General features: G+C 40.0%; 1 protein-coding gene across 1 annotated transcript in view; it reads left to right on the top strand.

The window, feature by feature from the left end:
• The window catches only part of GRM3 (glutamate metabotropic receptor 3), a 522,963-nt gene that overhangs the window by 501,646 nt on the left and 5,044 nt on the right, over positions 1-16,273 (top strand). The window contains exons 4-5 of the mRNA XM_063926928.1: positions 88-1,151; positions 3,607-3,781. Of these exons, the coding sequence (XP_063782998.1) occupies positions 88-1,151; positions 3,607-3,781 (1,239 nt within the window). The remainder of the gene's footprint in view (positions 1-87; positions 1,152-3,606; positions 3,782-16,273) is intronic.

The raw sequence follows: 16,273 nt of genomic DNA, 5'->3' as shown, positions 1-16,273 counted from the left end.
TGTAAATGTATATGTTTGCGTAAATATACAGATTTTTACATGTAGGTATGCATGTGTGTATTAATACATATTAATTTGTTTTAACAGCTCCATTTATCCCACCAACTACAGACAGCATTGTGAAGTTTGATGCATATGGAGATGGACTTGGGTTATACAATGTCTTCAATTTTCAATATAATAATGGGAAATATTCCTACTTAAAGATAGGTCAGTGGGCTGAGACCTTATCCCTAGATGTAGATGTGATACAATGGTCTAAAAGTTTGGTGCCTACATCACAGTGTAGTGATCCCTGTGCTCCAAATGAAATGAAGAATATGCAGCCAGGAGATGTTTGTTGTTGGATCTGCATCCCATGTGAAACATATGAGTACCTAGCAGATGAGTTCACTTGTGTTGATTGTGGAGCAGGACGGTGGCCAACACCAGACCTAACAGGTTGTTATGACCTACCAGAAGACTACATTAAGTGGGAAGATGCATGGGCTATAGGACCAGTGACAATTGCTTGTCTTGGCTTTGTGTGCACAGGTCTGGTTGGAGGAGTATTTATCATGCACAACAGCACTCCTTTGGTCAAGGCTTCAGGACGTGAGCTCTGCTACATTCTCTTGATTGGAGTTTTTATGTGTTACTGTATGACATTTTTCTTCATAGCCAAACCTTCCCCAGTCATATGTACTCTACGCCGCCTTGGGCTTGGAACTTCTTTTGTAGTTTGTTACTCAGCTCTTCTTACAAAGACAAATCGAATTGCCAGGATCTTCAGTGGTGTAAAAGAAGGTGCTCAAAGACCTAAATTCATTAGCCCCAAATCTCAAGTCATCATATGTCTGAGCCTCATTTCTGTTCAGATTGTCATTGTGTCTGTATGGCTGATGTTGGAATATCCTGGTACCAGGCGGTTCACACTCCCTGAGAAAAGGGAAACCGTCATATTAAAATGTAATGTTAAAGATTCCAGTATGTTGATTTCTTTAACATATGATGTGGTTCTTGTGATATTATGTACAGTATATGCCTTCAAAACAAGGAAGTGCCCAGAAAATTTCAATGAAGCCAAGTTTATTGGATTTACAATGTACACAACTTGTATTATCTGGCTTGCATTCCTACCTATATTTTATGTGACATCAAGTGACTACAGGGTAAGTTGGGCATCATTTTAAATATACAGTACTAATATTACTGTTATCTTTGTAAAATTAACAAACACTAGTGTTACATTAACATCAAGTACAAAGCTTCATTGCCAACCACCAATAGTTTGCTGTATTACGTAGACAGAAAGTAAATAAAAAGTATAGTATGACATCCTAATGATACTAAACTGCACATAGAGGATCATGTAAAAGCCTACAAGAACGATGTATGGATATGATTCCCCAGGTCTGCCTGTATTTTTAAAGGGTAAAACCAGGTTGTTGTTTTTTTCCTTTAAATGATCACCACTTTAAACATATTGGCAGACTTACCATAATCATGTCCATGCCTTTAACTTATAGGCTATAATATAACATCCATAATATTCACCATGCCAATGATTTTGGTAGAGCTGTTAAGTCATTGTTTTTTAAGCTATCTTGCCCTTAATTACTTTTGACCCAGGAGCTTGACGTGGCCGCCTCAGATGCGACCAAGTCAGCCTAAGACAAATACCCATCAGCTCATAGAACTCCAGAGACACCCTGAGCTCACAGGGCTTAATGCTCCATTGGAGCCATAACTCTCCTCCAGTCAAGCCCCCTCTCCCAGGCAGCAGTGATGGCCTATGCTTAGGAATGTCCCACACCTGCTAGCTGCACATCATGCAGCACTGTCAAATTGTGAAAGAAGTGTACATACAGTATATAAAAACAACCTTTGTGTGATCTGTTAACACAATGGTTATATACTGTAAGACCTTTTTTCAAGCACTGAGTGATGTCTACCGTGAAGGATGCATAGATATTATTATATAAAAAAGCCTGCATAGATATTATTCTCAGCTACTGTATTGTAGTGACCATACACATGGATCAATTACTTTTCCATACATATTTTCTAAAGTAGTCATTATGAGCAAAACTGCAAACATACTGTACATGTTACTCATAGGATTATGGCCCTCATTCTGAGTTGATCACTCGCTGACATTTTTCGCAGTGCAGCGATCAGGTTACTACTGCACATGCGTATGCACCGCAATGCGCACGCGCATTGTTCGGGTACAAACAGCATCGTTGCTGTGCAATGCTTCTAGCGACGAATCCATTCGCACAGCCGATCGCAAGGAGATTGACAGGAAGAGGGCGTTTGTGGGTGTCAACTGACCATTTTCTGGGAGTGGTAGGGAAAACGCAGGCGTGTCCAGGCATTTGCAGGGCGGATGTCTGACGTCAATTCCGGGACCGGACAGGTTGAAGTGATCGCAAGGGCTGAGTAAGTTCAGACCTACTCTGAAACTGCAAAAAACTTTTTCGTACTGCTGGGCTGCACATGCGTTCACACACTTGCAAAGTGAAAATACACTCCCCCGTGGGCGGTGACTATGCGTTTGCATGGCTTCAAAAAGTAGCTAGCGAGCGATCAACTCGGAATGAGGGCCTGTGGGGGTCATTCCGAGCCGTTCGCACGCAACGGTTCTTTGCTGCGGTGCGAACGGGTCGGAAATGCGCATGCGCGGCGGTCGCTTTGCGCACGCATGTCATTGCCTGGTGACTAATGTCACCGGGCAACGACGATGCCAACGACAAATGTGATTGCAGCGGCGATCGCAAGAAGGTGGACAGGCGGGAGGCATTCCGGGGCAGATACTCATTGTTCCAGCCGTTTTCAGGGAGTGGTAAAATAAACACAGGCGTGTCCAGGAGAACGGAGGGCGGATGTATGACGTCACAGCCAGGACCTTTATCGCTGGATCCATCGCACTGGGTAAGTAGCTGCAGGGCTGGTCTAGTTTTGAGTGAAACATTTTTAGTATAGCAGGGTTGCACAAGCGAACGCAGCCCTGCTATACCAAAATACACTCCCCCATAGGCAGAGATTAGTTGATCGCACCAGCAGCAAAAAGTTGCTTGGTGCGATCAACTCGGAATGACCCCCTATGTACAGTAAATGTAAAACTTTGTTACTTTTACAACATTCATCTTACATTTCAAATGAACTGCAAATATTACATTTCATAAACAAGACCTGGTGGATTTGTTATATTATATTGCATTCTAAAACATCAACTCACTGCTGCCCATTACAATAGTGGAGCTATAAGTGTTTATTGGAAGAAAAAAAAACATATTCTGCTTGACCTTCAATAATAAGTGCTGCATGCTTTTTTTAATATAGTACCCATTGTATAATAGAAAACAATATTAACTATTTATATTGAACAATGTTTACTTAAACTTTCCTATTTAAGCAACTGAGACTTGTAGTCTAGTTTTTGTTGGAATTCTTTATAGAATTGTGCCCCAAACTGTGAAACAGCATCATAGTATAGCTTCCTATATACTTTACCTCAGTCTTGGTGTGTGACCTCAGTTTTTTATTCATTGTGAAGTAATACCATATATGATGAATAGCTTGTAAAATGAAAATGATGTTACTATTTTTCTTTTCTTACAGGTCCAAACTACAACCATGTGTATTTCTGTAAGCCTCAGTGGTTTTGTAGTCTTAGGATGCCTGTTTACACCGAAGGTTCACATCATTCTATTTCAGCCACAGAAAAATGTTGTAACACACAGACTCCATTTAAATAGATTCAGCGTTAGTGGTACTGCAACTACGTATTCCCAGTGTAAGTATTTAAAAAAATGTCAGGGTTACCACTAGTTTTAACTAACACAAAATGTAAAAATATCTACTGTTATTTTATTCTAAATCCCCTTTAAAGTTTTTAGCAAGTTTTGCAGCCAAAATAATTTCTGCAAAGGCAACATAAAACACCAAAAACACCATGTTTTTCCTACCTAAATATGCTTAGAACAGTCTTTAGTTCACACTAAAAGCACTAAAGGAAGAGCCATAACTAGACATTTTAGTGTCCTGGGCAAGAGAGAATAGTGACACCGCCCATCCCTAATTTTGGTGTGATGCTTCCTCCAACCACATGACAGAGGAAACGTAGTGATCCTACTCTAGGGGATGGGCCTAGTCCTTTACAACAGGGACGTGCGGTGAACTAAATAGCTCAGGAGGCACTGGCTAGCACCAGAGTCAGATTTACATGCAATACATGAGCCAAAGCGTACATCTGGGCATTATACACAGGAGCAGCAGTATAAACTCCTGGAAATTTAGTGAGTTTTGATCAGAGATGTGCAGAAAAGATAAGCAGTTGAGGCATTGCCTCATCTGCCATAGACTTTTTACTCCAGAGTTTTGGCTCTAAAAATTATTAGAATAATGCAAAGAAGATATTTCAAACATATTCTTTGTATTTTTCATTTACTTCATACAGTCAAAAGTCTGGCACAAACGTTAGTATGACCAGAAAGGCTCTGCCTCACCTGCCTCACCCCACCGCACGTCAATGCTTTACAAGCACTAGACTATTGTCCAACCCTCTGCTGCTCTCCTCTTACTGTTCTTGCAGTTTTGACTACCTGTAGCTGCTTCTGGTATGTTAAGCTCAATTATTGTAATGCTGGAAGGAGTGCCAGGGAGTGTGACAGCACTCAAAAATGAATATTTAAAGGCAATGGTGCAAGGTCCAGAAAAAGTATATAAATGTACTCACTTTATGAAAAAAACACAAAGACCACCTTCTAGTGGTTTTCCTTTTCTTTAACCCCTGAGGAAAACCACTTGAAGGTGGTTGAAACGGCTGTCGGTTGATGCATGAATACTGTTTGAAATGGGAAATTATTTTTTTGGAATAAACATCCTGATAAACACTTTTCCCATAAAGTGAGTGCGTATATATATATATATATATATATATATATATATATATATAATAGCCCGCCTTCCCCCAACAAGCTGTAAAAATAAACGGGTAGCATGTAGATTTGAAAAATATGCAGAGCCGGCCTTAGGCATAGGCAAACTAGGCAAATGCCTAGGGCATTTGGTATGTTTAGGGGCACCAGCAGCTTCTGCTGATTAAAATGATATGCGGCATGCCTATATTCTGTGTGTATTCCTGGAAACCACTGTAATGTAGCATTTCGTATGCAGATACAGCCGCAGTCGCACACAGAATAAAGGCATACTGCATATCATTTTAATCAGCAGAAGCTGCTTGTGCATCCTAGCCACATAGTAATGCAAATAAGATGTATTTCCATAAACAAAAGGTGCCTGACGTTAGCAGAGCTGCCAGCTGACTCATGCCAGGCATCTCTTGCAGAACTAGCGGCGGTGCTAGGGGGCACCAGCCAAAATCTTGCCTAGGGAATCCTATTGGTTAGGGCCGGCTCTGAGAATATGCCACATTCTCACTAACCGGCCCTGGCAATAAATGGATAGCACCTACATTTAATAGTTTGCCCGCTTCTATCCAACACCATCCCCAACATTTCATTAATATAATTTCCATTTAAAGTTTATTTAATCTTGGAGTTTAGATGAGAATAGGGATGACAAATCTCTCGTAGATTTGTTTTTAATTGTATAAGATTACTTGTATTTCAGTGACTTTTTGCTGTTTTCAGTGACGTTTTGCTGTTGATGGTTGGTTAACTGATAATATATTTGTAATTATGTAGATATTTGTCTCTCCAAGTAGATTTGTTGATGTCAGTACATTCTAAATGATTAATTACTATCAATGTTAATAATAATAATAATATTAATAATTTTATTTATATAGCGCTCTTTCTGCAATAAGACTCAAGGCGGTTGTTGAAGTACTGAAGTCTGTGTGTAGAAAGCATTCTTATGATGCCTTTTAAGGGTAATTTAGGCAATCATATCTTGTCCCTAAGGAACAGGTGAAGTTGACTCGGGCAAACAATATGCCTCATTTAACACCAAGGGACAGATTATATTGGAATCTCACGCTATGGTATGGAAACCTTGCTTGTTTCAGCTCATATCTCTATGGGATGCAAGCTGAAACCAACTAAATTGCCTGGACAGATATCCCACAATGCATTAATGATCAGCGATCCGGGAATGTAAAAAAAAGGACCCCCTGATTCCGATTGTTTCTAGTCGGGATCGGGGAATCAAGCATTTTAACATGTTTCATTTCCCTGATTCCCTGACAGCCAATCATTGCTGGCTGCCAACAGGAGGTGCCGGCAGGTTGGGGAAATTGGGGCATCACAGCTGGTGATGTATAGGGGCCATTACAGGTGACAAGTAGATGTGTTATGCTCTGTACACACACACACACAAACACACAAAAGTTCTACCTACAGTATCATTTCTCCTGCTAGTTTACTTAACTTAGGGCTTCTGTCAACTTCTCTACAGTTTCTCACCAGTTTCTTCTCCTTGCTGTCTCTTCTGGGCTCCTCTTGACTAACATTGTCATTATCTTATTAGTTCACATCAGCATCTCTGAAAGGAGCAGGGAGCTTATCTTCATGATTGTGGCTCTTTTTATGGGAGCTGAGCGGGTGCTGCTTGTGGTGGTTCCCTGTAACTGTTACCTTGGTGTTGAAGCCTACTGCATGTGGCTTTTGTGTGACTTGGGCCTTGTGTTCTTAGCATCCATACTGCTTTCACTACAGCCTTGCATAAAGGGAAACTATTCAGCATAATTGCCTACTCTGCAGGAGGACTGGGAGGCACACAAATTTGGGGGTGTCCCAAGATTCTTATGACATCAGTTCAACCTCTCTCAATGGATACTGGGGGGGGGGGTGTTGGAGAGGGATGTGAGGTTATGTTTCTCAGCAAATCACAATCATGGCCCTGCAGTGAACCCTTTGCATGATTCATGGCAGTGCACCTTAATTTCCCTTCCGGAAACTTACCCAGGGTGGACAGTAGAAAAGCACGTAGGTATACAGTACAGTAACTTTTAGTAATAATTACAAAATTAAGCATTATTGGCATCAATACTAAAAGTAATTAGCCTATGGGAGGAATGTAATAGTCTCAAATTTTTACAAAGTGGCAATTCTTCAGAAAGATTAAAGTCACAGCATTAAAGTCACAGATTAAAGTCATAGCCTGAAAGTAGATGTGCGCTCTCCAGAATCTAGTCCCAATCATTTTGGTGTGATTGAACGCATCCCCCAGATGTTTCTAATGTAAACATACAACTCACCAGGTGTAATACTCTGTAAGTTCTAGACCAGTGGTAGCCAACCCTGGTCCTCGAGAGCTACCAACAGTTCACGTTTTCCAGCTCACCTAGTAGGTGCACAGGTGCAGTCATTACTAACTGACACATTTTAAAAGATCCACAGTTGGAGCTAATTACTTCACTTGTGATTCTGTGAGGAGACCTGGAAAACGTTAACTGTTGGTAGCTCTCGAGGACCAGGGTTGGCTACCCCTGTTCTAGACTTTCCAGATTAACTCACAAAAGAATAGATGGGGCAGAGGGCAGCAAAATAAATGCTAATGCAGCAATCTCTGTGTGCTCTGTGTAAATATCAAAAATAAAAAAAGCAAAGGGTCCCCTCCGTAAATTTTCCATTACTAGCACTAGCATGGACCAGCCAAGGGTAATGTAGCCATAAAGGGGAGACCCCAGCAGTGTGAGGGTCCCCCTCCTGGGGCCAAATAGCCCTAGAGCCAATAGCAATCTGTCTTTTCTCAGTACCATCGATTCTTTGAGTACAGAGGTAATGGTTAATAGAAATAATATTGTTTTGTACAGATACACTACAGCCCCTGCAAGGCTGCCGGGGCATGATGGCACTAGGGGAACCACAAGTACCAGCATATGGCACCTGTAGTCCATCTGTAAGACAAAATTTCAAAACAAAGACAAGACATTGTAGAAAAAATAATTTATTTCAAAAACACTCCCTCACACATTCCTCATTTACCAATTTATTACTCACTCAATCAATCCAACGGGATAGATCCTCTTCATTCTATGATGATACAATATCATAGGTACTTGGCAAAAAATAAATTCTCATAGATGATGCAATTTGTCCCTTTCAAGTCACCGCTGCTAATGAGAGGTCAATCGCAGACTCTCCCCATAAGGATGAATAGGGCTGCACTGATTGGTCAGAGCGTGACAGTTCCCACTTCATGAATAGCATGAAGCTGTGAGAGTTCCTTTTATCTTTGAAAAAGGGCTTTTCACAGCTTTTTTAATAGAGCCTAAAGTATTCCAAAAAGCTTTATGAATGGGTTCCTCACATTTACTTCACATGTTTTTAATGGGTTGCCTGTGTATCTTTGGCATAGTGCAGAATCTGTATGGACAGCACTGTCAATAACTATTTTAGTTTTCAGCTACCTTGTCAGAGTGTTTTCATAGAAATTTTAATTACAACTCTGAAAAGTACCTGTATTGGAAACTTGCAATCGATGAGAATCCAAACCCTAGAGGGACAATAAAACCATTATGTTGTGAGCACTATAAGACAGTTAATGAGAAATATCGCACAAGAAGCAATACGTGCAATTTTATAGTACACCAATCTCATAAAGTCTAGTGATATCAGACCTGTTATTTTTAGTCCATTCTGACTTAGTGTATTTTGAAACTGTACTTCAATAGCAATCTGACTGATATACTCGTTAATGAAAGACAAAGGCTAAAACACAAATTTTCAATAAATGGGAAGAAGTTTCATGGTTTAGAAAATTAATTTATAACTTACATTAAGTAAGGTTTATTCATTAAAATGTATACTTTTTTGCCATATTTTTTATTACTAGATGATGGTGATGATTTTTTTTATTATTATTATTATTATTATTATTATTATTATTATTTTTATTAATATTATTATTATTATTATTTATTATTATGTTATTTAGTGTCAGCATATTCCATTGCGCTGTACAAATATTAATAAGACAAGACTGGTTAATAACAGACAGACAAAACGGTAAGAGGGCCTTGCTCGCAAGCTTACAAACTACAGTATAGATCGAATATTGCAGTTTAGTCTATTAAGTGCAAAGTGCTGTACTATTATCGCTGATACAATTCTGATGAGTATGAGAGAGGGCAGGCAAAGTGTGAGCCACTGTACTGAGGGACCGGGGCGGCCAACATAATTTATTTACCTAATGCACAGTATGGCTGGTCATCTGCATGTATAATATATATATATATATATATATATATATATATAAATTGAGATAAACATTTGCACACTTCTAAATACTAATAAAGGTAGGTGCACCCTCAAATCTGTTCCTCAATGGTCCAGTAGAAATATGTTTTGGAAAGAGGCACTCAAACATCAAAAGTACATGAAAAAAAGTCTTATAAATTTATTTTCACCCAAGGGCAGGCATTTCAGATAAGATCACATAAGTGATGGTGGCTCAGCATAAAATCTTGAACATAATTCACAAAATTCACAGCACTACAAAGTGCTTTTCGGTAAAGAAGTGTTTGCTCATTAGAGGGACATGAAAAATAAAACCAGTCAGTCCGTCGACCTCGGTCCCATATGAACCGTTCAAGACCCGCACATCATATTACTGTCACCTTCCACTTTCCAGAGCCATCTGCAAGCAAACACCCACTAGACACAGCCAATTAAATACCCTTCATAATTAACATTACTTACTATAGCTGATCACATTCACCAATTCAAACACCCACGGCGTGCGTCTCACCTCAATGTGCATGTACCGAATAGACTCTCACATATCACATTACTACGTCACCGCGCCGGAGCGTTCATGCATTCCACGGCACTGAGAGTTTCCGGATACATCACGTGATCAGCCTGTCAAACAATGCCGAACACGCCTCTGCGTTCCACGGCCTGGAAAACTTCCGGGTGCCACGCGATACAACCATCTCACAGCCACAACTGACAAAACTTTATTGACCAGCACATAAACAAACAGGGCTGTTGCCATGACTACCACGTGACGTATACACCAGACGACCGCCTTCATGTCACATCACGGGGAATCATACAGGCATTATCCACAGAATATCAGATGTCAGTATTATGTACACTTAAGTACACAATTTCAACAAGAGCAAATGGTACATCATGAGGAGCAAGGTAGCACATCAACGCAGGTGTGAGGGACATGTTCAACAGCTAGAATAATGATAATAATTCACTACAGCAAAGCAATAATCAATACCTAGCATAATACTATATGTCCCAAAGTGTTCGCTTGCAGAATAAGCTTCCAGACAGTGATCACATTCCAAAATGCTATGTGCAAACTATAACAATCACAATTAAATAACACATAATATTTTAAATAATATTGTAAAAGACCATGAACCCTAGTGGAGTGCCAATCATGCACAAAGCAAATTAAGGTGTCCAGCTATAACTCCACACTATAAAAAGCACCAAAAGTTATTATTCTCATTCAAGCCTTTAGGAGACTTGGTGTCCAATGAATCGATCCACCGGGCTTCAGTTTGGAGTAACTTTCTTCCTCGGTCTCCACCCCTGGCCAACTTTGGAATATGGTCTATGATCATGCACTTTAATGTTGTAAGTTGATGTCCATTTTGAAAAAAATGCTGAACCACCGGCTTATCACTCTTTTGGTTCAAGATTGCCTGTCGAATAGAGAGGCGATGGTTCACCATCCTTTCTCTAAATGTGGTAGTTGTCTTGCCCACGTAACAGAGTCCACAAGGGCATGTTAAAATATAAACAACAAAGTCTGTTGTACAAGTAACTTGATGCTTAATTGGAAAAAAAATTCCGGTATGCGGATGAGCAAACACTTTTCCCGTTAACATACTGTTGCACCTTGTGCATCCAGAGCACCTAAAGCAGCCCATCCTACGAGTGGTGTGCCAAGTGTCCCTTGATTTTGTGTTGAAATTCTTCATAGGTTGCATCAGTATTTGTTTCAAATTAGGGCCCCTAGAGAACGATATTAATGGCTTCTTCACAACCTTTCGGAAAGCTTTGTCGGTGGCAATAATAGGCCAATGTTTTTTTCACTGAACTTGCAAAAATTGGTGCATTGATATCATATTGGGTAGTAACTACCATTCTATCCAATGTTTTTACACCTGGAGGTTTTTGTCTCCCGTGAAAAAAAAATGTGCCCTTTTAAGGGCCTTTTTGATCATTCCTGATCCATACCCTCTTTCCCTAAACCTGGTGGCCATTTCATCAAGTTGTAATTCACGTAAATCTGATTGTGTATTATTGTGCATTACGTGCAAAAACTGAGAAATTGGCAAACCATTTTTAAGGAAACCAGGGTGATGGCTTGTAGAGTATAAAAACGTATTTCTATCTGTACTTTTACGGTACAAAGTAGTACCTAACCGGCTACCATCTCTGAACACCAAAACGTCAAGGAACTCTATCTGGTCAAACTGAACATTAAATGTGAAACGAATAGGGCTAGAAAGCCAATTTAACTCCACAACCATTTCCTTAAAGCTTTCACAAGTACCCTTCCATATGATGAAAATATCATCGATGTATCTATAATAGTGCAGAATGCTGGGACCGAATCTGGGATAGATGTTAACTTCTTCATATTGTGCCATAAATATATTGGCATACACAGGTGCCAGATTTGAACCCATCGCAGTCCCAGCATTCTGCACATAAAATGAATCCGCATATTGGAAATGGTTCTGTGTGAGGATGACCCGAATCATGTCACATATAAAATCAACTGGAGGTCCACAAAACTCAAAAATGGACAATGCTTGTTCGACAGCCATAACACCAAGGTCATGGGGTATGACAGTGTATAACGATGAAACATCCATCGTAGCAAACAACTAATCAGCCGGTAAAATTTCTATTTGAGAAAGCTTTTTCAAGAAATCTCCTGTGTCCTGTATGTAGCTCTTACTGCTAACAACCACTGGTTGCAATAAGAAATCTACATACTTTGCAATGGTTGTAATACCGAATTCTCCGCAGACACTATTGGCTGACCCGGAGGCCTATCGGCCGATTTATGTATCTTAGGGATACAATACAATATTGGAGTAACTGGATGTTCAACTGTGAGAGCTTTCACCAGGTGCTCATCCAAATATCCACTAGTTAGGCCACGGGCCAATAAAGCATCAACTTTAGTTTTTATATCATACATTGGATTGAACCTTCTCTTAGAATAGGTGACAATATCACTCAATTGTGTTAGGACATCATCATGATAGTATTGATAATCTAACACTACCACCGCCCCACCCTTGTCAGCTGTATGTATCACAATCTCATTATTACTTTGTAGAGACTTAATAGCCATTCTCTGTTCAAAAGATAAATTGTGATAATGGCTTGACTTTCTAGTGGACCCATCCAAATCATTTTCAACCATCATTAAAAAGGTCTTAATAATTGAATTGGCTGATATGGGATCAAAACCACTTGATTTTTTTCAAACTAAACTCGTTTGTGCCTTCTTCAGACACATCAGTGTCTTTGAAAAATTCCCTAAGCCGTAATTTGCGGCCTAATTTGTATAAATCCACACGAGAGTCAAACTCATCACGTTTAAACGTGAGCACAAAAGAAAGCCCCAACGATAATACAGATTCCTCAGCTGGAGACAATATGTATTTTGACAAATTAAATACATTGTTAACAATCATCTCCCCCTTCTTCCCCTTCTTCCTTTTGCTCCGTCTTGTGCGGCCCTTCCGCCCCTGCTGCCACCAATCCCTGTGGGATCCACTGGAGCTCCTAAAAAAGCCTGTCCACTAGGTGGTAATAAATCATTACTCTCTGTTTTGGAGGATGAATTGGAGGAGTCCACTGAAAACGGTACTCTGTACTTATTAACAGGATAGCGCTGTCTAGGCGTTCTCATATTCTCCCCAGTAAGCCATCTGTATACCGTATGGTTGCGATAATCATTGTGAACTGTCTCAAGCTTATTTTTCTTAAACGTTATTAAATCATTCCTGTACTGGTCAATTTGTGCAGTAAGTTTTTCTAGCCACTTTTCAGACTTATCTTCAACAAGTTTAGATTGGTGATGAGTCTTAAAATCATCAAGGTCAGATTTAGTACGTTTTAACTCATTCCCAACTTCCTCCACTACCAGCAAAATTAAATCCAGGGAACACTTATTTAAAACTCCACACCATTTACTACAAAAACTAGGGTTGGTACGCTCAATGGTGGGAATATTATGAACCCTGAAACCACGTGGGATCTTTTTTTGTCGGTAGTAATCTGATAAAAATTGATCATGGAGAACCAGATCTACTTCTCGTTTACTCAATCTTAACAATTTGTAATAAAGATCTACTGCACTATCAGCCGGTACATGACTAAATTCCTCTTGTTCAAACAATACTTTTTCTGCATCATCGTCTGTTAAGCTAATTTGCGCATTCTCCGCTAAATTTAACAGCTATTCATCCAGTAACCTAGCTCCTTGTGACATGATTCAGGGTACATCAACACTCATAAGAGCCAATTCAAAACAGCTATTACTATCAAATACTGACCAACCAGAATTCCTTCAATATCCATATACACAAATGGCCCCCAAGAGAGTCATAGCCACAAATCAATATAAAAGATCAAAAAAACCTTACCAAATCAAAAAAATCTATAACATAACAAAAAACAAACACTAAAAATGAAAAATCTAGGGCATTGTGCAATATGTGACAATAATTTTTTCATTTTTAATTTTTTATTGTTTGTTTTTTGTTATGTTATAAGCATCAAGTTACTTGTACAACGGACTTTGTCGTTTATATTTTAACATGCCCTTGTGGACTCTATTACGTGGGCAAGACAACTACCACATTTAGAGAAAGGATGGCGAACCATCGCCTCTCTATTCGACAGGCAATCTTGAACCAAAAGAGTGATAAGCCGGTGGCTTGGCATTTTTTTCAAAATGGACATCAACTTGCAACATTAAAGTGCATGATCATAGACCATATTCCAAAGTTGGCCAGGGGTGGAGACCGAGGAAGAAAGTTACTCCAAACTGAAGCCCGGTAGATCTATTCATTGGACACCAAGTCTCCTAAAGGCTTGAATGAGAATAATAACTTTCGGTGCTTTTTATAGTGTGGAGTTATAGCTGGACACCTTAATTTGCTTTGTGCATGATTGGCACTCCACTAGGGTTCATGGTCTTTTACAATATTATTTAAAATATTATGTGTTATTTAATTGTGATTGTTATAGTTTGCACATAGCATTTTGGAATGTGATCACTGTCCGGAAGCTTATTCTGCAAGCGAACACTTTGGGACAAATAGTATTATGCTAGGTATTGATTATTGCTTTGCTGTAGTGAATTATTATCATTATTCTAGCTGTTGAACATGTCCCTCACACCTGCGTTGATGTGCTACCTTGCTCCTCATGATGTACCATTTGCTCTTGTTGAAATTGTGTACTTAAGTGTACATAATACTGACATCTGATATTCTGTGGATAATGCCTGTATGATTCCCCGTGATGTGACATGAAGGCGGTCGTCTGGTGTATACGTCACGTGGTAGTCATGGCAACAGCCCTGTTTGTTTATGTGCTGGTCAATAAAGTTTTGTCAGTTGTGGCTGTGAGATGGTTGTATCGCGTGGCACCCGGAAGTCTTCCAGGCCGTAGAACGCAGAGGCGTGTGCGGCATTGGTTGACAGGCTGATCACGTGATGTATCCGGAAACTCTCAGCGCCGTGGAACGCATGAACGCTCCGGCGCGGTAACGTAGTAATGTGATATGTGACAGTCTATTCGGTACATGCGCATTGAGGTGAGATGCACGCCGCGGGTGTTTGAATTGGTGAATGGGATCAGCTATAGTAAGTAATGTTAATTATGAAGGGTATTTAATTGGCTGTGTCTAGTGGGTGTTTGCTTGCAGATGGCTCTGGAAAGTGGAAGGTGACAGTAATATGATGTGCGGGTCTTGAACGGTCCATATGGGACCGAGGTCGACGGACTGACTGGTTTGATTTTTCATGTCCCTCTAATGAGCAAACACTTCTTTATCGAAAAGCACTTTGTAGTGCTGTGAATTTTCTGACTTATGTTCAAGATTTTATGCTGAGCCACCATCACTTAAGTGATCTTATCTGAAATGTCTGCCCTTGGGTGAAAATAAATTTATAAGACTTTTTTTCATGTACTTCTGATGTTTGAGTGCCTCTTTCCAAAATATATATATATATATATATATATATATATATATATATATTGTAACAAGCGACCTTCCACCAGACAAGACGCTGGCACAATTGTGTTAAAGAAAAGCAGACCGTTTACTTCCACAGCATAGTAAACCGACGTTTCACAGCAAGTTTCAATGGGTACCTTAATTAGGCACCAGTTCACAAACAACATGTACACAATCTCAGGCTCACTGTCTCTAACCCACTGGCCCGCCCTCTATCGCCTGCCCACTTGTTGGCATTAGGAGCCCTGAACTCTTACCCTAACGAGCTTTATAAAAGTGTGGCACAGGTGTGTCTGATTGTTGGGAGAACTTGCTCCAATACCTGGACCAGACCTGCATGGATAAGATCTCATGTATGAAATTGCAGGGTATTTCTGTGTATCAACGGCAATACAATACTATAATTTCCAACTGCCAGATAATCTTTGACACAACATTAAAGAGACAACCTGCTGTGTCCCAACACCTCCCTCGGCTTCCTCTTGGTCCAGTCTTAAACCCAGGATGCCTTAGCCCGGGGCACCCGAACTGTTGTGCCCTGTCCTGCAAACACGTGGGGTGGCATCCAGACTGGACTGCCACAAGATAGCTATATATATATATATATATATATATATACACACACACATACAGTGCCTTGCTAAAGTATTCACCCCCTTAGCATTTATCATGTTTCGTTGCCTCACAACCTGTAATTAAAATGGATTGTTTGAAGTTTTGCATCATTTCATTCACAGAACATGCCTACAACTTTGAAGATGGTTTTTTTTTTTTGGGGGGGGGGTTTGAAGCAAACAACAAATAGGACAAAATAACAGAAAACTTCAGCATGCATAACTATTCACCCCCCGAAAGTCAGTACTTTGTAGAGCTACCTTTTGTGGTAATTACAGCTGCAAGTCGCTTTGGATAAGTCTCTATAAGTTTGGCACATCTTGCCACTGGGATTTTGCCCATTCCTCAAGGCAAAACTGGTCCAGCTCCTTCATGTTGGATGGTTTCTGCTTGTGAACAGCAATCTTCAAGTCTGACCACAGACTGACCACAGATTCTCAATTGGATAAAGATCTGGGCTTTGACT

The sequence above is a fragment of the Pseudophryne corroboree genome, chromosome 6, assembly GCF_028390025.1.
Source record: "Pseudophryne corroboree isolate aPseCor3 chromosome 6, aPseCor3.hap2, whole genome shotgun sequence".
Lineage (NCBI taxonomy): Eukaryota > Metazoa > Chordata > Amphibia > Anura > Myobatrachidae > Pseudophryne > Pseudophryne corroboree.
Note: the sequence above shows the minus strand (reverse complement) of the source record. Positions and strands in the feature narration are given on the sequence as shown.